At 49.3% G+C, this 19283-nt stretch overlaps 1 protein-coding gene across 2 annotated transcripts in view; it reads right to left on the reverse strand.

Moving 5' to 3' along the window:
- Positions 1-19283, reverse strand: part of fto (FTO alpha-ketoglutarate dependent dioxygenase) — a 105796-nt gene that overhangs the window by 3716 nt on the left and 82797 nt on the right. Inside the window, exon 9 of one of the 2 annotated variants that reach the window (XM_062989634.1) lies at positions 6299-6484. The exons of the other annotated variant lie outside the window; for it this stretch is intronic. Coding sequence (XP_062845704.1) covers positions 6403-6484 — 82 coding nt within the window. The 3' untranslated portion in view covers positions 6299-6402. Of the gene's footprint in view, positions 1-6298; positions 6485-19283 lie in introns of those variants that run through there. 2 annotated transcript variants of the gene reach the window in all.

The following is a 19283-nucleotide window of genomic DNA, read 5'->3' on the forward strand; positions in this document are numbered from 1 at the left end:
GAAGCTTTGTTTCCTAACCATGTGACAGAAGTTTCGATGCGTTCCTTTCCAAGCCTGTCCACATATTTTTGAAACCCAATAAAAATGTCAGTAAAACGTCAATATTAAAGAAGACAGGGTGTGGGAGTGTCAGCCCAGCCTGGGAGCGAGGCCGAGGGGAACACGCCTGATCCTACAGCAGTGTGTGTGCTGTAAATGATGTAAATTCTTGAACACACCTGCGTTCCCGCTGACCGACACCTGGTCAGGTACGCGCAGGTTAGCTTCGCGCCGCCTCTGATCTCGCCGCGTGACGCTCTGGCATGCGCCTGATTTATGTGCGTACTTGTCATGCTGTAACCACCTGAATTCGCTTCGGATAACTTTGCATATAAAGTGTGGGTGTGGCGCTTTCACAGGGCGCTATAAATCACAACCCGGGTACAAACGCAGCAGCTGCTCCGGGAGGGACTCCAGATTCTGGAGTGTAACTGTAGGAACAAGCGACCTTGACTCGACCTCAATGCTTTTGCCTGAGATCGGCGCCTGAACCTAAGTGCAAAAATGCCACTGATACAAAAAATATGGTGGACAAAATAACAGAAACAAGGTAATAAATAAAAGACAAGAAGATGCACGAAGCCGCGACGGAGAAAGTGGACAGAACAGGGGCGGTGCAGACCTGAGAACCTTCAGAACCAGCCGGGACCGGCAACACATAAGCAGCGCCACCAACTGGCACACAACGTGAATTTAAGAGCTTGTCTGTTCCACCGCAAGACCCGAAACTTTACAACAACAAGAGAGTTACCGGGAAGCTTTAGTATGTAGTAAGTTGGCATTGCACGCCAGTGGAAAACTGGACCGGACTGGACCGTGCTTCACAGAGTAAAGGTAGGTTTGCCAACAAAGGAGCTGGCAAGTCTGAGAGGGATAAACTCTAATACATATAGAAACACTTCCACCTGGAGCGAATTAACCCTCACAAGGCGACAACAAGTGAACATCTATTAAAAGGAACCGACACACCAATTATCTGTGCCTCTATGCCCCCTCTGCCAGCCAGAAATGGCAAAGCAGAAGGACACGACCCTCCAAACAACTTCAGTGCAGAAAAAGTCCTCTTGAGAGCACCTACGCATTAATGCTAATGCTTTCGGGATAAGATGTCCAGATCCTTACCTGTTCTGATCTACAGTACAGTACAATCTAGTCTACCAATCTAGTCGTATCCAATTCCCAATGGTATTCCACCTCTACTGCTGCAGACCTCCACTCCTGACCGAGGATGGTCATGAGTAACACACCCCCCCTCCAACATGTGTGCAGTACCGGGCCGATCGTCGTCTGTGTAGGCGCCCGACCGGCAGATAGCAGAGCTGAGCGCCCCCAAACTATCAGATCAATATCAGCACTCGTGTTAAATCCACACACACATTTCACTTCAACATCCCTCTTTGCGCACACACACACACACACACACACACACACACATTATAAATGTTGGCAGGCCGTTCGGCGGTCAGAGGACGGTCCCCCTCGGCCACCAGGCGCGGTTATATATTTTGTAAGGGCCACTTAATGGTGCCGCGGCGCTCCTCTTAAGTGCTGTGCCTCGGCCCGCTCGCCTCTCAATAGCGACCACATTACACACTAAAAACGACAATTAAAATCCACACCGGCCGTTCATCACCCGCGCTTCCACACCGCCGCCCGCTAACACGGGCTAAGTAGTGTAATGCCGCGCATGGCTTGGTAAATGAGACCGTCGGGTGACCTTGGGGCCGAACGCCGGTGTGCGTTTAAATGAGCTCATCATTTATCTCCCGCCGGGCTGCGCTAACGTCATGAGCGCACGGCCGCGATCTTATCAGCCGCTCCTCTGAGAAGTAAGTCCGTGTATGGGGATTTGTGCCTGTTCTGTTCAAGGATGCGCCCTAATGCCACCCTAACACCGTAACAACGACGAGCAGCTTTCATGACCGCACCGGTTCGTTCTCGGGACGTCTCGTCAGCGCTCAGCACATCAGTGAAGGTGGAACTGTTAGAAAGTACTGCGCGCTCCCTGGGATCCGATCCCAGCCTCTCCCGTCTGGGCGGCGATTGACAAACACGATCGCTTATTTCAATTTGCCCAGAAACCCTATAGCCCGAGCGCCAGACCTGCCGAAATAACACGCTAATGCAAAAGGTGTCTGATCGTATTGCTGGCGGGTCCTCCGAGGATTCGCCTGCTCCTGATTCTCCTCCATTTCTCCTTTCTCTCGATTTTTGTCTCACTAACACACACACACACACACACACACACACACACACACACACACACACACAGGAGGTCCGCCCGGGTGCCGAAGCTAACCACTTTAGCTAAAGTGAGTGTTAATTATGGACAGCCAAAGCAGTCAATAGAAGGTTAATGCAGGAGTCAGAGGATAAATTCCTTTAAGCATTGCATCACTCGGCCATCTCTCCCGCCTCGCCCCCGGCCTGATCAATACGTTTTACTGTAATGCTCTCTCCATCGATCCTCTCACCTCTCGCTCCGGGACCAGAAGAGAAAAGACGGGGCGAAAGGAATCAAAAATAGAGCCGAAAAATCTACAATTAAACGAAACCGTTTAACACGAACACCTCCGTGCTGTTTTTCTTCTACTGACTGGCAGGATTTTATCCGGAGATCCGAACCGCTACCTCGAGTCTGTCCGAGCGGTAGGTAACACGCCGGACTCCTGACTTGTTTGCTGACTGAGGGTCCTTATAATTTTTGTGTGCACACCCAAAGTCCAAGGGGTCCAAGAGGTCAGAGAACCGTGCTGGCGACACTTCATCCAAAAACTAGACATTTTGGGGGTTAAAGCGCCAACAAAACGCCCACCGACTCGGTAACTATAACAATAAAGCGTCGGTGGCGGCCTGGGCGACGTTTTGGGGATCCGTCATGCCGGCGTGAGCCACCTCTGGGTGAGACGCCAACGCAGGAGGTCCGACTCCATCTGTACACCAAGCGTTTCCACCAAACCACATGAAACACAGCCGCCCGACTAAAAGCTCTTAATGCCTGGTGGCTGCGGTACCGGTGCGCTCGGGTACACACTGATCACAGGATAAAGGGAACCGAGGGGGGGGGCGGGGGAGACCCCACCCTGCACGCTCGTGCCCCGCCTGGGATGTTTGATGTGGCTCGGGTGGGCGTGCGGGTCGTACCATAACCAGATGCCACCCGAAACACACACGCAGCGAGGTGGCTACAGGACGGCCTCCATAATTGTGGTAATAAAAGAGAGCGGCGGGTGCACGCTCGACCGTTGGGGGGGTCGGGGCGGGGGGTAGGTGCTTAAACTTCTAAAAAACCAGGTGGTGGTCCGTTTTCATGTCGGAGGAACAAATTAGCCGACGCCTTTCCCTGATCTCTCTCCTCAGGCCGGGGGAGGAACGCAGCCAGACGCCGACTTGTTTACGAGCCCGGGTTCGAACGAACACAGGTCGCTAATAAACGACCCTAAACGAGGTCCTTCTAAACGAGGCGCTGCGGGCCGATACGGGACCTACTGTCGGGCGTGTCTGCCCGTCGGCCACCCCACCTGGTCTGAGGAGCATCAGCCTCCAGCTCCAGAGCAATGAAGCCGTAATAAAGCTTTGCTCTGGACACTGTGGTGAAGAGAAGCAGATCAAACGGCGTCTATTTATTTCCGGTTTGTCATTTTGACTTAAGTATTGAAGTATGGGGCGCATAGAACCAAATAAATACATTAATTTAAAAAAGCACCAGCGCATTAGTACTGTATAAGCCACTATACAGCATTCAGGAAGCATATAGATGTACATCTACAGCATTTAGCGGACGCCTTTATCCAAAGTGTGTCGCGACTCACAACTGTAGCCAATAACAAGCAATTGCAACCGATTGAGGGCCTCGCTCAGGGGCCCAACAGTACCAACTTGTGCCAACTGGTCAGCTGTCTAGTCCGGTACCCTGACCACAAAGCCACCACTACACCATCTGAGCAGAGACAAAGATCGAACCCAAGCCACCGGCTGCGGCACCACGCTACGGTGCACTCGGCGTATGCTATACGTCCGGACGATGAGCTTGTCAGACGCTCCACTGCCAGTCAAATTTCAGTTCCCGCCAGTTTTATGGGAGTCTGTGGGAATTTGTGCTCGTTCGGAGCACTCGAGGTCTGTTAGCTCGTGAAATAGAGCTTCGGCTACAGACTAGCACCTGCGCTCTTCAAGCATACATCAGTGTACAACAGCTGCTTCTTTACACCTAGCCTGCAGCGGATTCTCAGAAAGAGTTACGCACTGTACCGACGCCGTGGAGTTAGTCCGTGGAGCGCCCGCCATAAAGCCTGGCAACGCCGCCTGACCGACACGCCACCCGTATGCCAGTAATGAGACCTGACGTGTGTGTTATTCCTACCACATCAGTGTTTACACAAGTGGAAGGGAAAAGAGGCTGAAATGGGTACCCGGTGGGTGGGGGGGGTTTGGGGGGGCGGGGGTAGGGGGCGAAGGCCTCGGGGAGAGGTTATGAGGTTGTGAATGCTGCACTTCGTCATAGCCGAGCATTTGAAGGCCCATAAATCTCGGCGTGATCAGGAAAGGCCTCGCGGCAACCCGGGGGCCACGGACTCCACTTACACGTGTCAGAGGGGCGCGCAGCGGCGCAGCGTTACGGCCCAAAACTCGCTGTTAAGTCAAACGTGGCTGTAAAACAATCACCTAAACTCACACACACACACACACACACACACACCCTACACGCCTCGTGGGCATCGCTGCAATAACCCGGTTGATGAATGGTCCTGTACTGACAGCTATAGTGGCACGCCGGTGGCCCGGTCTGACCCTGGTCATGTGACCACGCCGAGCACAAACTCCCACAATTCCCACCTGTCTTCAGGTGACAACGGGCCATCAGAAGGGGGTCGGCTAATTACGGGGCGCGCTAACAGCGGCACATTGAGACCGTCACTGGTCTGTTACAAACAAGGTCTGTTCAAACAGAGGAGCACAAGTGGCCCTGTGTGACCCCCCAAGTGGTGTAAACAGAGAGGATCTGAGAAATAAGTGTGCTTTAGGGTCAAAAGTATGTGGACAGCACTCGTAATTATTACTCTCAGCAGCTGAGGTGTGTGTAAAATCAACCGCAGCTACGCGCCACTTTTCATCCACGATGCTCTCAGTAAAACAGGACGCTCTGCAAACGCCTTACTGTACAGCACAGGGTCACATGACTCCTTTTATTATTAATACATATTTTTATGTTTTGCATGTTCACCTTACAATAAAAGAACTAATAAAACACGTCAATTTAAAAGTAAAACTGGTACATAAAACATCACATTTCTGAAGGATAAACACGTCTTAATAAATAAAAACACGTCTTAATAAATAAAAACACGTTTTAATATATTTATAAAAAATAAATTTATAATAAAAACACGTTTTAATATATTTATAAAAATAAATTTAAAATAAAAACACATCTTACTATATTTATAAAAAATAATTTATAATAAAAACACGTCTTCATAAATAAAAACACTTATAAATAAACACGTCTTAATAAAATAAATATATTAAGACGTTTTTATTTATTAAGACGTGCTTTTAAATAAATGTTTTTAATAAATATATTAAGAAGTGTTGTCCTCCGCAAATGTGATGTTTTATGTAGCTGTTTTACTTTCAGTTTGACGTGTTTTATTAGTTTTTTATTATAAGGTGAACATGCAAAATCTCCTGCAGTGTGATGGTATAAAATATAAAGCTGTATAAAATAAATCAGTAAGAGCTGGACGTGTTTCTAAATGCTGAGATATTTATTTGGTGAACGTCTGGGTAGAAGCTCGGGGATGGGGGGCGGGGCGGGGGGTAGGTGGGGGTGTTTTGTATGAGACCCCGGATTAAAAGGAAAAGAAAAAGTAAAGAAGAGAGCAGCAACCCCAAAGAGCTGGTAAACACGCGGAAAATTAAACAAGCAATAAATGTAATGATAGCTCTGCTGACACTGACATGATAATTACTGAGGAGGAACAACGTTCCACACGCATACCTACAAATACGAGAACACGGGCGGGGCCGGGGGGGCGAGAGAGAGGCGGGTCATACAGAGAGAGAGAGAGAGAGAGAGAGAGAGAGAGAGAAAGTATGTGAGACAGAGAGCAATAAATAGAAACCTTCAGAAAGTGTTCAGACCTTTTACTCAACACTCAGTTTAAACCCCTGGGTGGAAATGACAGCCACTAGTGTTCCTGAGGGGTGTTCAGGTGGCCCTAACCCGAACACTCTAGCATAATGTCCTATCGGCTGACCAAGCGTCCACACAGACACGTCAAGGAAGTGATAGAAGGCTCGGATTGATCCCCTATCCAAGGTATTCCTGACTTGAACCCTTCCTCCTGGATACGTCAGGGTTTAAGCCTCAAATCCAGAGGCGTTTTGGGTGCTGGAAGGTGCGCTGTCCCCACAGTCCAGTCCAGAGTCCGGTAGTTCCTCTCTGTGACAGAAATCGTACTAAATGTAGTGAACAGAAGCTAGATCAACAGCATATATTTACCTCGAGTATTTAAGTACGACTACAATGTGGGGAGCGTAGAACCAAATTTTTAAAAAAGCACCAGCGCATTAGTACTGCACAAGCTACATTCCAGAATGAAAATAGTGGACGGTGCACTGTCCCCATAGTCCAGTCCACAGTCCAGTGGGTGCGCTCTGGACGGGCTCACCTCAAAAGAGCTTCCGCCCAGCCTTCAATATGTACACAGAGAACAGAGCACGATGCTACCACCACCACGTTTCACTGTAGAAATGGTATGAACCAGACATGCTTGCTGTCTTTTTAACTGGACTAAGACACTCGACCATAAAGGGCGGATTTAGGGAGGGTGCGAAGATGCGAAGATGGTTGTCCGTCCACAGTTTACCCTGGATGCCCTTATCCGGGCTTGGGACCTGCACTTAGAGCGCACTGCCCTGACAAGTGCGCCGCCCGATGGCTGGGCTGTTTCGGCCACCCTGTTTCTTAGACATCAGCCAATCGTGTCTGTGCAGACGCCCGACTGGCTGATATTTGGTCTTTGAAAGGCAAGAATTGGGGGATTATGTGGGCAAAATAAAGTCTCTACATCTTAGATCTTTTCCAGACCCGTCGGCCCGTCCTGCCCCGCCACGGCACGACACAATTCTCACCGACGGTGACTTCACAGCCCGCGCCCGGGACGCCCGGGGCCAGAACACAACCGATCCAGGGCTGAACATATTCCTTCTGCTGGTAACTCGAGTCAGAGAACCAGTTCAAAGCCAGAAGGAACAGTAGGACCAGTCAGCGGCGGGTTTGATTGGCAGCGAGAGAAAGCTAATCGTCGTGTGTGAGAGGAGCGGCGGCTCCTTCCTGCCGTTTTCTCACAAAACACTCGACTCGGCGCTACCGGAACATGACAGGACGTGCAGCGATACCTGAGGGGAGTGACAGGCTGTGTAATTACCGCTGTAATTTATGTTCTTTTTTAATTAGGTGTGCAATCGATCGCAGGATTAACAGATTCAACTCAGCTGGGCTGTTTTTTGTGTATTTACTTATTTATTTATTTAATATTAAAAGGATCAGCAGGTTCGATTGTAGTCGATCGACGTTAATAAAAGACACGTGGCAGAGTAAAGGAGCAAACAAAAATTACAAGGAGGAGGAAGTGAGGGTGCAGGGCTAGCGGCAGAGGGTGCGCAGGGGAATTAGATACACCACATAGGCAAAAGTATGTAGACACCACTCACTAATTATTCATTTAGGCGTCTGGCCCGGTCAGGTGGGTGGGATTTTGCTCCCTATCTGTGTTTGGGGTGCCGAGGCGAGCGATGGAAGAGCGTGATGAGGTTCCCCTTCTCATAAGGGTGAAGCGGCAGAGGGTGCGCAGGGGAATTAGATACATACATATACGCCAAGCACTTTATTAGGAACAGCTATCAGGTACGTAAATTCAAGGATCGTTTATGAGCCGCACTTTCCCTACAGCTCGACTCTGTGGTTATACATTCACTGACTGTACTTTCTATGTCGCTCTTTACAGTGTCACCACCTGATCTTACCCCAGTGCCCGATTTATCAATCAAAATATGCCCTGAAAGACCCCCAGCGAGTCTGTTATGGCTGCAAAAACACCTTTATGTTAAAGCAAATGTTTTCAGAATAGGATGAAGATGAATCAGCAGAATCAGGACAAAATAAAGTAAAAAATCGTGGTACGATGTGCGTGTGTTTGGGCCCGGCCGGGTGTCTGACGCTCCCGCCGTGTGGACACGACCTTTCTGTTTGAGCTGATCAAGCAAACGCGCTAATTAAAGCGGCGTGACACTTTTAAAAGGCCGTAAACAGGCGGCAATTTGTTATAAAGACCAGGCGGGACGAGCAGACCTGAGGCTACACCCAGAGCACAGAGTACACACAGAGGAGGAGGACGGTTCCGGACAGGCATGTGACCCGCACCGCTTCTGTCTGAGCGCATCCGTCAGCGGGCGTCCGGCATTCCTGCATACCCGGAGGTCGGGCGGAATTCCGAGCTTCCCGATAGTGGGTCTGGAATACCCCCCGGACAGGTCACCCGCTCGGCCACTCAGCCGCTCTCATCACAGGAACGTTAAAATAAGCCGCTGTCCGAATACACATACAGTGAACGGGAACAGGGTTTAAACCCAGGTTTTTAAATGCTGTGCGGCACCCACACCACCTGCCGTGCCACCCTGTCTGTATTCACATTTTATTTTAATTTAACTGCATTCAATTGAATATTTAAGTCAAGAATGATGTAAACATTACACTAATTAAGGTAACAAACAGGCACAAATGACCATACTCAGACTATCTATCTATCTCTATCTATCTATCTATCTATCTATCTATCTTTATATATATATACAGTATATACATACACAAAGAGAGACAGACAGATAGATAGACAGTCTGTATGTGTGCCTGTTCAGTCAAAACATGACAACATTTCTATATTAGTACGTCTGGGCACTGATTGATCAGTCGGTGTTCCGATTCATGCCAGAGCTGTTGAGTGGGGCTGCTTAAAAGAGTTCAGAAAAAGTTCAGACGACTCCGTATAGCCGCCCACGGTTTAAAGATGAAGTTGGATGCTGGTTTGGTTGGGATTAGCTTTGAGGAAAGCACCGTCGTCCATCATCTGCTAAAGAAAATCAAAATAAATGAAGACATTTTGACGGGTAAATTAAAGCCCACCTGATCACTGTCGGCACTCTGTGTTGGCTGCAGCGCCCTGAACGGAGAGTAGAACGCGTCTACCGAGCGCAGCAGCTCCGCCGGGCTCTGAAACCGAAACGTTGGCTAACAACCCCCCGCTCGGCGCTAATTACAGGCGGCGCTCGTTATCAAAAGCTGAGGAACACAACACAGAATACACAGACGACCGAAACGTTCCAGACCTCGTTTCACTCCGACCCTAATTACAAGCTTCAAATGAGAGCCGTGTGTTCTCGTATACATACAGACAGGTAAACACTAACACACGGGGAGCGCCGAAAGTATGTGGACGCCCCTCCTGATGAACAGATTTGAGTCGGGTTAGTTCTGCCACGTCTGTCGCTAACAGGTGCGCTGGATTTCGGACTGTTCCACCATCCAGAACCGAGCATGAGCAGGACGTACACTATACAGACAAAAGTATCCAGACGCCTCAAGTGAACTTAAATTCAAGTGTTTCAGCCACATCAATTATATAAAGGAAATGACATGCTTCAGTCTTTGCAGCAACAGTTTAGGGAAGGTTTCTACCTGTGCACAAAGCAAGAATTTCAAATGTCCTGCACAGAGCCCTGAGCTCAGCCTCACTTAACAGCTCTGGGATGAATCGGAACACGGACTGATCGATTAGCTCCCAGCCGTACACATACATGAATACAAATGCTGTCATGTTTTGACCAAATGGCCACAAATTCCCATACACAGACCGTCTCAGAAAGGCGGCTGTGGTTCTAGCTCAACAGAACACACAGAAGTCGGTCTATTTTAATAGCGTTCGCATTTGAAGCTCACGGTCAGGCGTCCGGATACTTTTGACAGTAGTTTATGTAAGCGCGTGACGCCGGCGTTCCTTTCCTGGTTTTGGGGGTAACAGTAGCAGCGAGCGACGAGGGCATGTGTATGGGTAAGTTAGTGTGTGTCAGTGTGCATAAGAGGGTGTGTGTGTGTGTGTGTGAGGTATATTAGTACACGGCTGTTAGCGTGTACAAACACGGCTGGAATCCCGTCAGGTCCCGAGGCGCGAGCGTAATGGCTGCGCAAACACGCGGGTGATGATATTCAACTACTATTCCTGTGTAGCCCAGAGGATCCAGCTCATTACGCCCATGTGTAATAAAGAAAAGAACAATTTGCTGTGTGATCCGCCCTGCCTTTGGTCCACACGCTTAATTAACGTCAACGTTTCAACATGTGGACTTAGCACGGCTTTACACGACACTCTGTACTCAGCCAGCGGCCTGATCGCTCAGGGACAAACACAAATATATACACACATATACATATATATATAGAAATGACGCGAGTCGTGCTCATATTGACCGTGCTTTATGTACTGTTCTGCTATCCCATCATTCACTGGGTTTGAACCCTGGATTCCAGGGGTGCTGGGTTACCTGGGCAACCCAGTCCTGTCCCTATACAGGGTGTGAGGTTTATGCCCAATACACCAAGTTACAGACCTGAAACAAAATCTGAACATGTTTGAGACGACGTTCGATGCTGTCGGCCAGCCTGGCGTCTACACAGACGTTGGATATATCTAAGAACTGCTGCAGTTTAGGGAAGGACCTCTATTTGTGTCCGAATACTTTTGGCCATACAGTGCATTACTGTATCAGTGACGGGGTGCTAATTCATTCATTCATTCATTTATTCATTCATAGACAGAGCACTAGGTAATACATGGCAACCCGCACAGACTTATTTACTCCATTTAGGTCATTAAGAGCAGCCAATCCACCCTCTGCACGTTTCTGGAAGGTGGATCCCCAGGATGCACAGCAGCACCCACAACTATGTGCACAAAGCAAAGTCTATAAATATAAAGCCGTACAGGTACAAGCGCTGTCATCTTTTGGCTGAACGGGCACAAATTCCCATACTCAGACCTACTAGCTGAAAAGGTCACACAGTTGTTCATGTGTCCCAATACTTTTGGCCATATAGTGCATCATTCATTCATTCATAGACAGAGCACTAGTGCTAATACATGGCAACCTGCACAGACTGATGTACTCTATATGGGCAATTAAGAGCAGCCAATCCACCCTCTGCACGTTTCTGGAAGATGGAGGGTGGATCCCCACGACCCAGAATGCACCTCAGGACCCACAACTACGCCTCCAATTTCTAACACGCTACCAAAAATGACACGCGGCGACGGCGTTACTCAGCGAGCTGCTCTTCATGTGGGCGTTTCTGTTATTTTGTCTAGGAGTGTGGCTGGTTAATAGCGGACTAGCGGCCGGCGTTCGCACTTCTCGTGACGTGACGCGCACAACAACCGCACACGATCACTCAGCGGCGTCGAGCCTCTCGCGTCACATGCTAATCCCCGGAAAATCTCCGACAAATCCGAGAGCGGAGAGAACTTCAGCGCTCCGTCGTCCCGTCAGTAACCCCGAACGTAAACAAACACGCCCGTCTTCTGGTAGCGCTCGAGCCGAAACGCCGTCACTCAGCGCCGACGCCGGCCGCTAATCCCTGTCGCGCGGTGAGTAACGGGGGGCCGAATTCAGGGCCCGAGAGGAGCGGGTTGGTTCCGCGCCACGGAACGATCAGAAATATTAAAGAGAGCAAATCTGAACAAACACGACGTTCGGCTTTCCGATTCATCCCGAGCGCGACGGAGCGGCGGCCGTGAGCGGCGTCCAGGTTACGTCACACACGAGCACTCGCTAGACCTGTTTAAGATCCGGGTTAATTAAAGGAACCGGAATCAGGGCGACCCGCTTCCCTCTAGTCGCATTACAAAACGACTCTCGTGCTCTAGGTGTGAACTTGTCGGGATAGCTGGTTCGGATACAGCATGACTGTACAGTCGTACAGGTACAAACGCGGTCATACTTTGGCTGAACGGGCACAAATTCCCATACACAGACCTACTAGCTAAAAGGTCACACAAGGTCGCTCTGTTTTAATGCCGTTTGTTTATGTGTCCAAATACTTTTGGCCATATAGTGCATTACTGTATCAGTCACATGGTGCCAATTCATTCATTCATTCATTTATAGACAGAGCGCTAGCTAATACAGGCCAACCCGCACAGACACATACCGGGCGACATCTGACAAGCGGGCGTGGCCCGTAATGAAACTCGTATATCTGTGAATATTTATGGACGCCTCTTTACGCCGTTTCGATTCTGCAAATCTGAATCTATGCAGCGTGGCGCCGCTCAACCTAAACAAACCCATAAATCATATACAGTAGCGCTCCGTACGGCTAGAAGCACGTCGGCGTGTAAAACAAAGCCCCTACGCGGCTAGGACACGTGCTAACACCCTGGCGAGGACGCGTGTGTTTGGTTTCATGCTAGCCCGGGCCCTTGGCTTAGCGCTCGTATCCTGCTCAGCCGGATTCTCCTCCTGCCCTCACATACACGACTGATTTATGACCCGGGCTTTATGTTCACACACGGCGGCTCTGCCACGCCCGCGCGGATCCTGGTGCTGTTTCTGAGTGAGCTCAGGTCACGTGGGACGTCCATGCTAACAGTTTAGCCTGGGGTGGACAGCACCGCCTACAGGCACCTGCACAGCAGAGACTAAATGCATTCTTATTATATATATATACTGTATATATATATATATGGCACGCAGGTGCATTCTGGTCCAGCGGACCGGATCGATAAGTGTAGCAGCATGAGTACGTGTGCACTTCCTGCCCCGTGGCGCTCCCTCGAGACCGCCGCCCGTCCTCTTCCCCTCATCCTTTCCGCTCCAGCTCACAACGGCTTGTCAAAAGCGCCGTCTTCACGTTTCATCCTCATCAGCCGTGCTGTACCACACCCGTCCCGGCATCCCCGTCCCTACACGTGTACCCTCGGTACCCGCCTCCCCCTCGCTTCCTCTCTTTCCATCTGACATTTTCCGGCGGGGGCGGCGGCCGACACGCGGGATCCTACAGCGGTTCGGATTTAATGCTCTAAAAAGCACGCGGCCCCAGCGCTACCCACTCACCTTCAATCAGAGCTAACGTCGCAGGACAGGCGGTCCAGGAACACGGTTTTACTCCAATCTCACAGCGGCGGGACTCAAGAGAGCATCAAATCGTGTCTCACATCCCCCCACGCACCCCCCACGTCCCGAAAAACAGGGATCGACCATCAGGAGGAGCAGCGATTCAACTATTCCACTGTTCACTAGTTTGGCGTAAAGCAGGGGTGTCCACACTTTTCCTGTTGGAGGCCAAAAATACACAAACACGAGGCCACAGGCTCTTAGACTGTGGGAATTTGTCCCAACGAGCGCGTCCGGAACTCCTGAGGCGCTGAGGTGATAATCAGGCGTCTACATACTTTTGGCTGCCCCAAACTAACATCTGCTGAGATGGCACAGAGACTGGCATCGATCTGGCCCCGCCCTGGAACACGTGTATTAGGAGCAGAGACAGTACCTCAAACGATCCGCCAAACAACAGCGGCGTCTCGCGGCTCCGGGTCCAACACAAAGTAAACGGTGCAGCGGTGCGAGAGCGCTAACGGAGGACGAGGACGTGGAGGAGCCGTAATTAATCAGGAGGGCGACGCCGCGGCTCTGGTACTGCCGGGACGGCGCTTTGTCTGGGCGTCGGCGGTGCTGAAAGACTTATTTACAGTTTTTAATTGCTCTGTTGATCAGCGGCCGTGAAATAAATAAACCTGCTAATAATCCCCCCCCACAATATAGCTGTTAGCCTGGCTGACAGAATGAGACGCCGCGCGGCGCTCGGGGACGAACCTGACAGTCGCTGTATGAAACAGACCAGAGCGGGGCGTTTAGCCTAAACGCTCGGGATGCTAATCACACGGCGGCTCCATTCTGCTCCGCCGGAGAGGAACTAACGCAGCCGGATCGACCTTCTGCTGGGAATTTTACCCACCGAGGAATATGACAGGCTTTAGACATGACCGGCTCCCACCACCACCAGGACAAACGATTATACACACGATAATCAGCCGGAATTATCTGGACGCCTGACCGTCCGCCTGGTATACGTTTCAATCCAAAACACTGATATGGGGGTCGATTCTTCTGCATCTATAATAATAATAATAATAATAATAATAATAATAATAATAATAATGCATATTAAAATAATAATAATAATAATAATAATAACAAATAATTAAAATAATAATAATAATAAAAATAACAATAACTATTAAAATAATAATAAAAATAATAATAAATATTAAAATAACAATATAATACATATTAAAAAAATATTAAAATAATAATAATAAAATAATAATAAATATTAAAATAATAATAATAATACTAAAAAAAATAAAAATAATAATAACTACTAAAATAATAATAATAATATAATGAAAAACAATAATATAAATAAAACAACTACTAATAATAATAAATAATAATAAATATTAATAATAATATAATGATAATAATAATGTTTTTTTAATATCTCTGGATTGTACACAATATGTACACACACACATGCACACGTAATAAAACACACACACACACACACACACACACACACACACACACTGTGAGTAAGTCTATAGAGAGATCAATATCAGTCTTAGCAGTGGTCAATGAAAATGATCCTGAACTGCACTTCATTAAACTCTTCAAATACTGAAGACACGAGCAATCAATCCAACACACACACACACACACACACTCCTAACTGCTCTTCCTGCTGTTTTTGGTCCATCCTGCAACTTTTCTCTAATAGCTGCTGTGTGTGTGTGTGTGTGTGTGTGTGTGTGATCTGCACAGCTGAGTATGTAACTGTAATCACTGATGAATATCTGAACCTCTTAATAGAGCAATGAGCTGTAAGCACACACTGTTCACACACACACACACACACACACACACACACACACAGAGTCAATAGCTCTGATTTCCCCTGTCAGCGCTGTGACAGGCTGCATTAAAGAGACGTAAATCTGTAATGTCAGCACTTATCTAATGAGGCCTCAGATCAATCGGTACACTGCACACACACACACACACACACACACACACACACACGGCATCAGTTACAGTATATCAAACTCACATGAGCAGGTATATAGATCAGCTCTCCAATACACACACAAACACAGACCAGTTCCACCTGGACGTCTGACCCAGCCAGGTTCACTCGTTCATACTGGTGACGTCCCACCGTTTCCCGCCGTTAAATCATCCAATCATGTCCATGCAGACGCCTGACGGGCTGATAGAACAGCTAAGATTCAAACCCTGGATCCCCAGATCTCAGCAGATCTCCTACACCCAGCCTGGCACCTATACAGTGTTGTACTTGTAGCCTAGCGGTTAAGGTACTGGACTAGTAATCAAGTGTGACTCTATGATCCGTGCATGATACGGCTCTCCATATGAACCCGCCTGGTGCAGGTGAAAAGAAGCAGTGTGTTAGTCACGACCCTCCTAAGTCAGGAGTGGAGGTCTGCAGCAGTAGAGAAGAAGTGAAATATGGTCAGGGAATCGGATATGACTAAATTGTGAAGGACACTAGAGGGAAACTGAAGAACTGCTCCTTTATTTGTCGTATATACAGAAACAGGTGTTCAGTATAATAACATTCTTTTGAGTGCAGGGTCAGTCGTTGTGCGCCCACTGGAGCTGACAGGGTTAGGGGCCTCGCTCAAGGGCCCAACAATGGCTGCATAGCAAGGTTGTAAGGATGTAAGGTTAATAAGGGTTAGTAAGGGAAAGCTACGGAGAGTATAGACGTTTAGTGACGCTGTAGCGTAGCTCTTCAGAAATTCACCCACTCAGAATGTCTCATTTTTGGAACGCTTGAGCCTTCACACTCGATCTGAACGCCCAGATTTGGCGAAACCCATCGAGCCGGCTCTCCTAATTGGCCGAGCGTGGCGGGCAGCGTTCGGCAGCCGCGGCGTGAGGCGTGTAGATACGGCGGGGTGAATGGATCCGCCTCTCCGTCCTCCCTTCATGCTTAACGACTCGCCGGCGTTCCCTGACATTATCTCGGCGCGGCAGCCGTCGCCGGGCACGTCTGCGCCTGACAGGAGGGTGCCGGGAGAGGGATGGCGTAAGAGACAGCGGCGAGGGCGAAGAATGACAACTTATTAGGCGAGTGACGGGAGAAAGGTAATTCGGAGTCGTGTCTCGCCGGGTAATCACTTCCTGTCTGGCGTAAAGGTCGCTCCGTTCACACGGCGTCACCATACGGTGCCAGAAAAATGTGGACGCCTGACTGGGAGCCTGGCGGACATCACGTTAATAAATACTGCCCACGCCAACCAAAAAAAAAACCCTCAAGCGCCAATCCTCGATCTCTCTGCTGCCCGGAATACATCTCACCACAGGATTTCGGAGTGCGCATGTGGGAATCAGAAATCAGGTACGGCTTAGGATTCTGCATTCCGATTCGTCCTAAAAGCACGAAGCACCCCTATAAGCAACGGGTGTAACCAAGAACCCACCTGAACCCCATTAATTAGGAGGGGAGTCTAGTGTGGGTGCAGATCCACCTCTGCATTAGTGCAGGGGTCACAACCCTTGGGTGAAAATAATATCAATTAAATACTCTAAATTTAAATCGTGCACAAACGCCCCCTTGTGGAGGCTTCGTGTTGCACCTTGTAAACCACAGTGGGACCAGATCGCCACTATTTTCATGAATGAAATGTATTTCGCTTTGATGTTTTGATGAATTAGATGCATTAGTTTATACGTGGGGCGGCATGGTGGGTAGCACTGTTGCCTCACAGCAAGAAGGTCCTGGGTTCGATTCCCAGGCGGGGCGGGGCGGTCCGGGTCCTTTCTGTTCGGAGTTTGCATGTTCTCCCCGTGTCTGTGTGGGTTTCCTCCGGGAGCTCCGGTTTCCCCCGACAGTCCAAAAACATGCAGTCAGGTTAATTGGAGACACTGAATTGCCCTAAAGGTGAATGTGTGTGTGTGTGCCCTGTGATGGACTGGCGCCCCGTCCAGGGTGTTACTGTAAAAGCTGGGATAGGCTTGAGCTCTACACCCCCCCCCCACCTCGCGACCCTGATTGGATAAGCGGTTAAGACAGTGAGTGTGTGTGTGTGAGAGTGTATACCTGATGCTGTTGCTTAGCAGAGGGGGGGCGGACGGCTGGTTTGCTCAGCGCTGCTGCGAGCTCGCGCGACCCCTGCAGGTCGAACAAGGTGATGAAGCCACTCTCAGGTGAAAAGAAGTGGCCGTGATTTCGGCAATGATTCCTCAAACCGTTGGTGAAAAGTACAATGACTGTGTGTGTGTGTGTGTGTGTGTGTGACATACGCCGCGTCCCCGCGTCATTAGGTCCGGTGCGGTTCTTCACACGGACGCGCTCACCAGAGAGTCGTTTCTGTACACGCGTCTGTACGCCGTGATAGGAAGTCCAGGTGAAATTAACGAGCGGTGCATTTAGCAGACGCTCACACACACACACGCTAATGAACAATAACGCTTACACGCACTCTGTGTGTGTGTGTGTGTGTGTGGTTGTTAAGCGAGCGCGTGTAAATTAATCTTTGCAGTGTAGCCGGGGTGTGTTCATTAGGACGGGGAATAACCGTAATTAGGGTTAACTCGTAATGGCCGCGGACGGCAGCGCCAAACGAGCGGCCTCATTTAGAGCCGGTTTTACACACGGCCATAAAACTGCACACACACACACACACGCACGCAACCCGGCGAAAACACAGCGGGGCGGATAAACCGAAAAATAAAAACACGACCGGATCCGGGGGTCTGACAACAGCCGTGGGTCGTATCCGCACAGACAGAGCCGCGTCCCGGCGGTCCTCTCACCGGAGGCGGGCGCGGAAACCCGCGGTCGGATCGATACCCGCGCAGCTGCTGCCGGTCGCTCTCTGTCATCGGAGATAATAAATAATGGATGACAGAGACACATGCTTAACCGCGCTTCCACCGCCGTGCCCTCCGAACAGGAAACGTGCACAACACACACACACACACACGCACCAAAGATGCAGCATGTGTACACACACCGATCACGTCTCATCTTTCACGCCTCGGTACGTGGGGTTCTATAAATCGGTTCCACGATGGTTAATCGGTCTGTTCACACATAAACGTCACGGCAAGGTTCTGAACATAATGTCCAGCTGATCAATCAGAGGGGCTTAAAGAGCGACTCGAGAGACAAGAGAGTAGCGACTCGTTTAAGAAGCGACTCAAGACAATTAAGAGAGTCGACTCATTTGGGAGTCGACTCATTGGAGATTCAAGTCCAAAGAGTGAAGAAAGGTTACTCTCATTGTAGCGGCAAGTGATTTGTCAAGAGAGTTGACTCATTTAAGAAAGACTTGAAAGAGTCAAGATTTGAGAAGCGACTCAAGACAATTAAAAGAGTCGACTCATTTGGGAGTCGACTCATTGGAGTGTCAACTCAAAAGAGTCAAGAACGTTGACGCATTGTAGAGTCGACTCAAGACAATCAGGAGAGTCATTTCATTAGAGAGTTGACTCAAGAGTCAAGAGGGTCGACTCATTTGAGAGTTGACTCAAGACAGTCAAGAGAGTCGACTCAAGAGAGTCTAGAGGGTCAACTCATTTGAGAAGCGACTCGAGGAAATTAAGAGTTGACTTGAGAGTCAAGAGAGTCGACTCATTTTAAAGAGACCTAAGAGAATCAGCTCATTTTAGAGTCATTTGAGAATCGACTTGAGAGAATCAAGAGAGTCGACTCAAGCACTCAGGAAGGAATTTTACACACACACACACACACACACACACACACACTTTGAGCGGAGGCCAATTCGAGCGGCCGTCCGAGCCAATCGTTTGACGGACATGGTGTACATCCAGCGATTACACGCGCAGGCTTGATGTCTTTACACAGGCCATTGATTAGCTGGCTAATACCGCTCACCGCCGACAGATCTATACTGAGAAACACACACGACGTCATCACTCCCGCTCTGGCTAACGGCCGGCGTTAGTATTTGTATTGATATGGCTGAGAGCTGATTGATCAGTTGGTGTTCTGATTCATCCCAGAGCTGGTGGACGGGGCTGAGGTCAGGGCTTCATGCTGGAACAGGAAAGGACCTTCCCTTAACTATTGCTGCAAAGTC

Source organism: Trichomycterus rosablanca, chromosome 27, assembly GCF_030014385.1.
Source record: "Trichomycterus rosablanca isolate fTriRos1 chromosome 27, fTriRos1.hap1, whole genome shotgun sequence".
NCBI lineage: Eukaryota > Metazoa > Chordata > Actinopteri > Siluriformes > Trichomycteridae > Trichomycterus > Trichomycterus rosablanca.